We start from the raw sequence: 10,154 nt of genomic DNA, 5'->3' as shown, positions 1-10,154 counted from the left end.
TTATTACTAACATGGCAAGTCTATTTTGTGAAGAAATAATCTACAGTAAAAACAGTAGGCAGATGGTTAAATAAAGATGTTTTATTGAGACAGAAGTAGAGGTGAGTGACTGTACAGGACTCTGAAGGGCTTTCACAGGTTTTTCAGCCAATCCAGGTTTTTCCCCTGCGGGTCACAGGGATGCGCGGGAACGTCCGGCATGTTTCCATCATCTCGAACTGGGACTGAAGAGATCAACGGGATTCAGAAGAGCACACTAAAACACTTTAACCAGCTAATTACAGATGCATCCTGAGACTACATGCACTGCGCTCAAGCTTTTCAATATAAACACCTGAGAATCACCTCCAAATAAACAGAATAATTATACAATTCAGGGTTATTATAGTTAACCAAAACTAAATCGGAAACTAAAATTATATCCATAACAAAAACTACTAACAATTGTAAAACCAAAATTACTAAAACTTAAAATGAAAATGATACAGAAGAACACCAATAATTATTGTAGCTAAATATATATTCACATATTTGCAAAGTTCCCCTAATCAAATAACCCTGGAGTCCCAAGCATGTACACACCGCGTGAGGTTAATATACCTGGATAATTGTATGGCATGGCTTGGTTCATCATTCCTGTGTACTTTGTTAAAGGGCTCAAAACCGGCAGAACACAAGCTGAAACACAACACATATATATATCTTATTATTCATAAAGCAGAGATGAAGATCATAATGACAAGATGAGCATTAAATATCTCAATCACCCAGAAGCCCGATTCCGCAGGAAACTGTGATCACAGGCTCTTTATTCCAAGCGTTCTTCAAAAACCTGCCAACTACAGTAAAACACAAGTCTGATTACAGCGCTCATAACCTGCCTGTGACGTCACAGTGACGCTATCCCACGGAAATACCGCGGTAAACACGATAATATACCACAGAAGTGCTGAATTACTGCCACGACCGAAATAACACATGGTTCATTCTGTTAGCATTCATAATAAGTTCTCATATCGATGTAAATCATGTGTTCATGTGTGTTTGATGCAGAGCTAAGCAAATGATAGCTGGTATGAGACCAAGGTCAATCTCGTATTTAAACATATATATATATTCGTTATTTACAGTACACGAATTTATTATGATAGCCCTCGTAAGCTCCCTGTTTAATCTTTTATTGCAAATACGATCGAGTGGAACTAAAACTGAACACGATGTATTTCAAGCAGCGAACACGCAAAACAAATACTTACTGGCCGCCATGTTTGCTTCTGTAGTCCTGCCTCAGGCATCATGGGAATTGTAGTTCAATGATATGAGTGACGCATTCGCTCTGGATTGGCTGAACAGTCAATGACGTATTCAAAACGCGTCTCGTTGTTTCGAGATGTAGATTTTTTATTTTATTTTTTATTACATGAAATAGACAAATACTCGCTTTTTTAGATGCATCTATTCAATTATGCGTAGACGGAACTGAAGAGGAGTGGAAAAACATTCCTGTCGGATTTATAATAAACGAACTGAACCATGTGTGGCTCTTACAGTATTACTAACTAGAGGTGAGTACAGAGCTCAAATCATCAAATAATATTAGCATATTGATATGTGAGTTGATAGAAGGCATGCTTAGTTTAGTTACCAGTAATATGATTTAACATCTTTATCTGTGATCTGATATGCTGTTGTATGAACTTTACTAGGATGTGAGTTGTGTGTGTGTGTGCTCCAGATGATGGAGGACTTCTCTGGGCTGGCTCTTCCTCCTCTGTTCGGGGGACACATCCTGGAAGCGGAGCTGGAGCCGGGGGGCGTGGAGCTGGGCCCCAGCGGCACTGAGCTCCTGGGGGACGATGGGGCCCCGCCGGGCGCCGCACAGGACCAGGATGATGAGACGAGGGAGATGGACAAAAAGAAGTGTCAGGCTCTCAGCAGGAGGTGCAAGGAGATTGAGCAGGTGAACAGATTTACAGAGGAATGGTTCCACCCAAAAATGAACTCACTGTCACTTTCATCCAGTTCTTTAACTCAGTTTGTGAATCTAAAGTGGAAAAATCTCAAATGAGACATTTGTGAAAGTTTCTTGACCGATTGTCACATGAATGTGTTCTCAGGTAAATGAGAAGATTGTGGGACGCCTTCACCAGGTGCAGAGACTGACACGCCGACTGAGGAAAGAGAGGAGGTGCGTGCACATACAACATATTAATAAAAGCATAAACGGAGTAAGACTCATAACTATGACTGCTACTGATGATTTAAAGAATAGTTCACCCCAAAATGAAAAATTGCTAGAAATGTGTTCACCCGCAGGTCATCTGAGATCAGGATGAGTTTGTCTCTTCATCAGGTTTGTAGAAATGTATCACTGCATCAGTGACTCATCAATGGATGCTCTGCAGTGAATGGGTGCCGTCAGAATGAGAGTCCAAACAGCTGATAAACACATCACAATAATCCACAGCACTCCAGTCCATCAGTTAATGTGTTGAGACAAAATAAGTGTTTGTAAAAAAAACAATTCCATTAAGACCTTTTTTTTTTTTTTTTTTTGTAGTTTTGGAGAAAATATGAGTCCATCAAAATCCAGACACATATTAGTTTAGAGCTGTTTAAACAGTGCTAGATCTTTGCAGATTTCTCTCTTGATTCAGACCAGAACACTTTTTCACTGGAGGAAATGTTATTATAGATTATGGATTCATATTTTAGTTAAATGTCTTGATCGATTTATTTCTTTTAACTTCAGCAAACGTTGATGGACTGGAGTGCTGTGGATTATTGTGATGTTTTTATCAGCTGTTTGGACTCTCATTCTGACGGCACCCATTCACTGCAAAGCATCCACTGATGAGACACTGATGCAATGCTATATTTCTACAAACCTGATGAAGAAAACACTCATCTACAAGAGTTTGGTTGAACTGAGGCTGAGGACATTTAAGTAAATTTTCATTTTTGGCTTAACTATTTCTTTAATCTCTTGATTTATTTTTTGATTATCTATCCCAAAAGTGAACCTGTCATTTGGTGCATTAGTCTGGTAACACAGTAAGATCTTTAATGGCTGGGTGTGTGTGTGTGTGTCAGGTTCCTGATGAAGACTCTGGACTCGTATGGAGATGATTACAGGACGGCGCAGCTCACCTTCACACTGGAGGTGAGAAGCCTGTTTAACACAAAGCTGTTCACAACTGGTTCAGACCCGAGTGTTAGTTTGCTAGTAATCAAACTGCTCTAACTCTAGAGTCTATATCAGGGCTGTGACTTCATGTGCTCATGCAGGATGAGGGGAAGGCAGGTTTAGATCCAGCTGCTGGTGCTGAAGAAGACAGCTCTTCTCCAACACTTCCTCGTCAGTCAGCGGCTGGATCAAAGAAAAAGAGACGCCGGCTCCCAAAGGACAGAGAGAGAGTTGCACAGGTAACTGTTTTAAAGAACAGAAACCCACAGAACATGTCCCTGCTCCTACACTGAGGGCAGATGTTTGGGGTCTGCAACATCACTTGTTAAAGAAGTCTCCGCTGCATTTATTTGATCTAACATAGTACAAATGGTGAAATATTATTACAGTTTAAAACAGCTGTTTTCTGTGTGAATCTGTGTTAAAGTGTAATGTATTTCTGTGATGCACAGCTGTATTTTCAGCATCATTCCTCCAGTCTCCAGTGTCACATGATCTCATCTCAGAAATCATGAAAATATGATGATTTACTGCTCAAGAAACATTTCTGATTATTATCAATGTTGAACACAGTTTCCACAAAAATATTGTGCGGCACAACTGTGATGCATTTTATTTTTCAGGATTCACAGATGAATAGAAAGCTCATAAGAACAGCGCTAATTTAAAATCGATTTTTATTTTTTTGCATTATAAATGTCTTTACTATCACTTTTGATCATTTTAAGGTCTCTGCTGAAAAATAATAATAATCTTACAGAACCCAAACAGTGGTGTGTCAGAGATTGATATTACCTATCTAATATTATTTCCCACTGAGATGAAACCTCATTTTAGAAAGCTCCTTCCATAGAGAACATTATGATCTGTTTGTTTTCTTGATGCACATTGAAGTGTGCACTGCTGAATCCGTCACATCTCCAGTTACTCTATTTGAAAGCTTCACACCTCTCTTCGTGATTCGAGGAATCATCAGTGCACAAATGCAGCAGTATCCAGAAGTAAGCAGCAGTGACAGTGAGGCTGGTGTGTGTTGTTTTGGTTGGTCAGATGGAGGTGGAGCATCCGCTGGTGACGGAGGGTCAGTTCACAGGATTCAGCCCCAGCTCACCCCCCCATTGATCCAGACCTGGACCCCCTCGAACCCCAGCATGCATCAAAGACAACTACGTTTCTGTTGAGAAATTATGACTTTTTTTAATGTTTTTAATGTATCTCCAGCATTTGAGCCTGATCTTTTGTAATGAAGAAGACATAGAGATGCTTTTACAGATAAATGAACAGAACTCTTGCCACCACGTGACCTCCCCATCCGTACAGATGAAGGACGCTGTCTATCTGTGTTTGCCGTATCTGTTGAAGCGGCGGTACAGGAAGCTGATCCTCTTGTCCAGGATGTGCTTGTCATCGGCCATCATCCGCTCTCCCACCATCCGCTTCTTCCTGATGAGCCGCTGGAGCTCGTTTCCTCTGAAGCCTCGGAGCCACACCGGCCCTCCGATCAGCTCTTTCGGATGAGCTTTGAAATCTCCTGCAGTCAGAGTCAAACACAGTCAGTCGGACACAGTCAGTCAAACACAGTCGGACACAGTCAGTCGGACACAGTCAGTCGGACACAGTCAGACACAGTCAGTCAAACACAGTCGGACACAGTAAAACACAGTCAGACATACACAGTCAGTCGGACACAGTCAGTCAAACACAGTCGGACACAGTCAGTCAACACAGTCGGACACAGTCAGTCAAACACAGTCGGACACAGTCAGTCAAACACAGTCGGACACAGTAAAACACAGTCAGACATACACAGTCAGTCGGACACAGTCAGTCAAACACAGTCAAACACAGTCAGTCAAACACAGTCGGACACAGTAAAACACAGTCAGACATACACAGTCAGTCAAACACAGTCGGACACAGTCAGTCAACACAGTCGGACACAGTCAGTCAAACACAGTCGGACACAGTAAGTCAAACACAGTCGGACACAGTCAGTCAAACACAGTCGGACACAGTCAGTCAAACACAGTCGGACACAGTCAGTCAAACACAGTCGGACACAGTAAAACACAGTCAGACATAGTCAGTCGGACACAGTCAGTCAAACACAGTCGGACACAGTCAGTCAAACACAGTCGGACACAGTCAGACATACACAGTCAGTCGGACACAGTCAGTCAAACACAGTCGGACACAGTCAGTCGGACACAGTCAGTCAAACACAGTCGGACACAGTAAAACACAGTCAGACATACACAGTCAGTCGGACACAGTCAGTCAAACACAGTCGGACACAGTCAGTTGGACACAGTCAGTCAAACACAGTCGGACACAGTAAAACACAGTCAGACATACACAGTCAGTCGGACACAGTCAGTGTCAGTGAAACACAGTCAGTTGGACACAGTCAGTTGGACAAACACAGTCAGTTGGACACAGTCAGTTGTACACAGTCAGTCAAACGCAGTCAGACATACATAGTCAGTCGGACACAGTCAGTGTCAGTGAAACACAGTCAAACACAGCCAGTCAAACACAGTCGGACACAGTCAGAGATACACAGTCAGTCGGACACACTCAGTGTCAGTGAAACACAGTCAGACAGTCAGTCGGACAGACACAGTCAGTCAAACACAGTCAGACACAGCCAGACACAGTCAGTGTCAGTCAGTCAGACACAGTCAGACAAACACACAGTCAGTAAACACAGTCAAACAGTCAGTAAACACAGTCAAACAGTCAGTCAGTCAGACACAGTCAGATGAGACACCAATAATGATGATGATACAATGATATATAGAAATTGAGGGGAAAATATTTTCTATAGAAACGCACAGATGAAAGTATTTAATAAATAGCATTGAATTAATGGGTAATTAAATTATCTTGATGCATTTAAGTTCTCTATGTGCTCACCCAGGATCCCGATGTTGTCATATACTCCAAACATGCTTCTCTTCTCCGTCCATCGATCCACCTCTCTTAGTTTGGGGATCGCGTGCATTCGTATTCTGGCGCACGAGCCTGTGTGACACATAGAGAAGACAACAGTCACTCACACACTGCACACATGACTGAGAGCGGCGCGAGACCAGGATCTGCGCATCACCTGTGCTGAAGAGTCTGGCGCACAGCAGAGCCGATGATTGACAGGCGGTCACCGCGCGCCCGAGCACCCCTCCAAACACACTCATGCTGCAGTCACCTTCAGAGAACAGCGATCAGATATCACAGCTAACGTTAGATCCATTATAACGTGTTCGTAAAGCACTTTTAATCATGACCTTCAGTTGCAAGCACAGACTTTAGATCCAGCCGCGCTTAAAAATAAAACACACTTTACCTTCAGCAAAGCCGCGTTGAAACTGAGAAAATGCTTTTAAATGACAGTTCAATCAATTACTGATGTTATATTCGTTAAAATCCTCAAGATAAAGCTAGCGACACCGGTGTGGTATCATGTGTGCACACGGCTGCTTCAGCCATTAAACGTTTTTTTAGAATAAAAGTCTACCGTCTCCTCAAGAATGCGTTTTATTTTTCAAACTAAAAGTCTTCCTGTTTCGACGATAATAGTGAGTTTGGATGGGTCTTGATTTTCTATATTTTTCCATTTATATCAGCAAACGTTAAAAATACGTGCTAAAATTAACAATAGTTAGAATCTTGTCAAAGGCATTGTACTCTTTAATGCTAATTTTATAATTTTTCGAATAACTTTCCTCATAAAAGTCTTTTTTTTCATTAACGGTCAAAATTATCAACATAATGCAAGTATTACTAAAATCTAAATACTTAAAATATATATTTTTAAATTGAGTTCAGCTTTAATTCTCTTTAAATTAAGAAGATCTTTATGGCTGTAAAAGTTCTGTAAACTATGCGAAATAATGATCATGTAACCAGCTTAGTGTTATTTTTTTTCTGTGGCAGATATATAGAACAAATAGTTTTAAGTGACATCTTGACTTTGACAGTATTTTATCTACATTGACCATTTTGGCATAGAGTACACGAAGTGACAGCTGTGGGGGGTACATAGTTGGGCTCTGCATTATTTTTAATCATTTCAATTCAAATATATATTCAAATCTTGATGTTAAGTGGGTGGCCAGACAAGGCCATTGACATTATGAGTTACAATGGTGCAATCGTCCACTAATTACCCTAGGGCCAATTATTAGATCACATGATACTGTTGTTTTTACTGTTTGTGTGTGTGTGTGTGTGTGTGTGTGTGTGTGTGTGTGTGTGTGTGTGTGTGTGTGTGTGTGTGTTCCGGTTAAATACATGGTTTATAAGGACACAGATGTGTTTGATGACATGATTTCTACAATGTAAACATGGTTTACGAGGACACTTTCCATGTCAAATGGCTTGAAGACATACTTAACAGTGTGCACGAACTAACAACTAACAATGTGTCCAGTCAACTACTGACCATATTTTATTGACTCTATTTTGATTTTGATTAAAGATTTATTTAGATTTTGATTTATTAATTTTTTTTAACATTAACTAATTAACATCTCTTTTGTAAGTTGCTTTGAATTGTTTGCTAAACACATACATGTAATGTAGAAGTTAAAAAAGAATTAAGTTACTTATTCAAAGAATTTCAGATATTCAGAATATAAATATTGTTCAAGTGCATAGAGCTTACCACATTTTGATCAGTCATGTGATCAGCTGGAAAAGTGCGACAGGATCCAAGCACGTGGCTTTGAGTTTCACAGCATTACTGTTAATACAGTTAAGACTCACTGAACCTAAACTAGAATCCAGAATATTCGGAGAGACTCTGTCACTCTCCTCTGAAGGACGCTCTCACCCAGCTGCATCAGATACGCAGCTTTGGTGCTTGATTCCTGCTGCTAATGAGATCTCATAATGACCCTCAGATCCCAGAGGAGCTGCACTGAATCCAAGAGTCTCCACACAGTCAGGGTTAAAGAAAGTGTAGATGTGTTTCCGCTTGTGTTCTCGGAGTACCTCCAGTCCAGTGGTTCTCCAATCCAGTGGTTCCTCAGCCCAGTGGTTCTCCAGTACAGTGGTTCCTCAGCCCAGTGGTTCTCCAGTACAGTGGTTCCTCAGCCCAGTGGTTCTCCAGTCCAGTGGTTCTCCAATCCAGTAGTTCTCCAGTCCAGTGGTTCTCCTGGCCAGTGGTTCCTCAGTCCAGTGGTTCTCCAATCCAGTAGTTCTCCAGTCCAGTGGTTCTACAGCCCAGTGGTTCCTCAGTCCAGTGGTTCTCCAGTCCGGTGGTTCCTCAGTCCAGTGGTTCTCCAGCCCAGTGGTTCCCCAGTCCAGTGGTTCTCCAGCCCAGTGGTTCCTCAGTCAAGTGGTTCTCCAATCCAGTAGTTCTCCAGTCCAGTGGTTCCTCTGTCCAGTGGTTCTCCAGTCCAGTGGTTCCTCAGTCCAGTGGTTCTCCAGTCCAGTGGTTCTCCAGTCCAGTGGTTCCTCAGTCCAGTGGTTTTCCAGCCCAGTGGTTTTCCAGCCCAGTGGTTTTCCAGCCCAGTGGTTCCCCAGCCCAGTGGTTCCTCAGTCCAGTGGTTCCTCAGTCCAGTGGTTCCTCAGTCCAGTGGTTCCTCAGTCCAGTGGTTCTCCAGTCCAGTGCTTCTCCAGTCCAGTGGTTCCCCAGCCCAGTGGTTCCTCAGTCCAGTGGTTCTCCAGTGGTGCGCTGGTTTGAACCTTCACCCCTCCTCTTGCTCTTGTTCCTCCTGATACATGGACACAGAGATAGAGCTGTACGGATCCAGAACCATCTGAGCACAGCGAACCATTGTTACCAGCAGAAACAAACACAGCACAGCTACGAAGAAGAGAGCGAAGCCCAAATCCACATCAACTTCCAGTCGAGGCAGTGGAAGAGGCTGGTCCATGATTACTGAAGAACGATTAGTGAGTCACAAGCAGCAATCATCTAATATAAGAGCCAGATTCTTCTTCCCATGAACTCCCAGCTGTCCTGTGCTTCTGTCGGTGTAAAACAGCTCTGTATCAGATGATCTCTCTCACTCCAGCACACAAATCAAGGTCTGTACTCCACTTGTTTGAGACTTAATTGCATGCAGTTGTATGATCATTTTATTTCTCAACCGATGGAAAACAAAGAGGTTTGAAAGGAATAGCTTGATCCCATTGCTGGTTCAGCTTGAAGTCGTTGGTCAGTGATACACGTTCTCTTATCTGGGATATTAGCATGTCTTCCTTTGGCCTGAGAGACACACACACCAACACTTGGCACCTGTGTCCCAATGAATAGTTAAACAGGAGTTTGGTAACGATCAGGCCTTATATGGGTTCAAACGTCCCTCTAGAAGCACTGGAGGCCTCTTCATGTGTTACCAGTGACGGCTGAGTGGAGGATCAGGACACAGACTGATGGGGTCAGATGGGAACTGAAAGAGGATAGATTCCAGAAGGGATTGAAGAACCACTTTTGGTTCCGCAAAGAACCTTTCTGTGAACAGTTCTTTAAACTGTTTCATTTCAGTAATCTAAAGAACATTTTGCCACTTTGAAGACTGGAATGGACCGGTTCCTTCGTGGAGCCATCAATGCCAAGAGAGAAGCTTTATTTTTAAGACTGTGACCTGTTTACAGTAATTATTGTATTTTTATTTGAAGTGAATCAAATCATTTTTAAATATATTCCATCAAATATATATAGACCACCAAAAAAATTGTTTTCTGTGTGAATCTGTGTTAAAGTCTAATGTATTTCTGTGATGCTCCGCTGTATTTTCAGCATCATTCCTCCAGTCTTCAGTGTCACATGATCTTCAGAAATCAGAATAATATGATGATTTACTGCTCAAGAAACATTTCTAAATATTATCAGTGTTGAACACAGTTGTGCTGCTCAATATTTTTGTGAAAGCCGTGATACATTTTATTTTTCAGGATTTATAAGTGTCCACCATTCAAGTAAAAGTCCCAACAAAGATTGTTTTTTGACAATAGCAAT

The 10,154-nt window shown here is 41.9% G+C and overlaps 4 protein-coding genes across 6 annotated transcripts; 2 read left to right on the top strand and 2 right to left on the bottom strand.

Moving 5' to 3' along the window:
- Window positions 1–65: 65 nt before the first annotated feature.
- On the bottom strand, window positions 66–1,373 carry ndufa3 (NADH:ubiquinone oxidoreductase subunit A3). Its single transcript, XM_026228862.1, has 4 exons — window positions 1,257–1,373; window positions 768–839; window positions 601–678; window positions 66–224 (listed from the first exon to the last, which is right to left on the bottom strand). Exons 1-4 carry the CDS (start codon window positions 1,264–1,266, stop codon window positions 133–135), a joined length of 252 nt encoding a protein of 83 aa, XP_026084647.1. The 5' UTR covers window positions 1,267–1,373; the 3' UTR covers window positions 66–132.
- On the top strand, window positions 1,369–8,397 carry tfpt (TCF3 (E2A) fusion partner). 3 transcript variants are annotated; one of them, XM_026228860.1, is made up of 6 exons: window positions 1,369–1,565; window positions 1,736–1,960; window positions 2,118–2,188; window positions 3,094–3,163; window positions 3,289–3,426; window positions 8,089–8,397. In XM_026228860.1, exons 2-6 carry the CDS (start codon window positions 1,736–1,738, stop codon window positions 8,107–8,109), a joined length of 525 nt encoding a protein of 174 aa, XP_026084645.1. In that variant the 5' UTR covers window positions 1,369–1,565; the 3' UTR covers window positions 8,110–8,397. The 3 variants fall into 3 exon arrangements, with proteins under 3 accessions (XP_026084645.1, XP_026084644.1, XP_026084643.1); XM_026228859.1 differs by lacking the exon at window positions 8,089–8,397 and adding an exon at window positions 4,238–4,374 and having other exon boundaries at window positions 1,370–1,565; window positions 1,707–1,960; XM_026228858.1 differs by lacking the exon at window positions 8,089–8,397 and adding an exon at window positions 4,238–4,374 and having other exon boundaries at window positions 1,373–1,565.
- mrpl51 (mitochondrial ribosomal protein L51) lies at window positions 4,364–6,687 on the bottom strand. The gene is made up of 4 exons (XM_026228861.1): window positions 6,531–6,687; window positions 6,297–6,392; window positions 6,104–6,211; window positions 4,364–4,718 (listed from the first exon to the last, which is right to left on the bottom strand). The coding sequence occupies exons 2-4, from the start codon at window positions 6,379–6,381 to the stop codon at window positions 4,522–4,524; spliced, it is 390 nt and encodes a 129-aa protein (XP_026084646.1). The 5' UTR covers window positions 6,382–6,392; window positions 6,531–6,687; the 3' UTR covers window positions 4,364–4,521.
- Window positions 8,151–9,865, top strand: LOC113059500 (endochitinase A-like). Its single transcript, XM_026228024.1, has 2 exons — window positions 8,151–8,264; window positions 8,322–9,865. Exons 1-2 carry the CDS (start codon window positions 8,151–8,153, stop codon window positions 8,871–8,873), a joined length of 666 nt encoding a protein of 221 aa, XP_026083809.1. The 3' UTR covers window positions 8,874–9,865.
- The last annotated feature ends 289 nt before the right edge of the window (window positions 9,866–10,154 follow it).

This window comes from Carassius auratus, chromosome 41, assembly GCF_003368295.1.
Source record: "Carassius auratus strain Wakin chromosome 41, ASM336829v1, whole genome shotgun sequence".
NCBI classification, from domain to species: Eukaryota; Metazoa; Chordata; class Actinopteri; order Cypriniformes; family Cyprinidae; genus Carassius; species Carassius auratus.
Note: the sequence above shows the minus strand (reverse complement) of the source record. Positions and strands in the feature narration are given on the sequence as shown.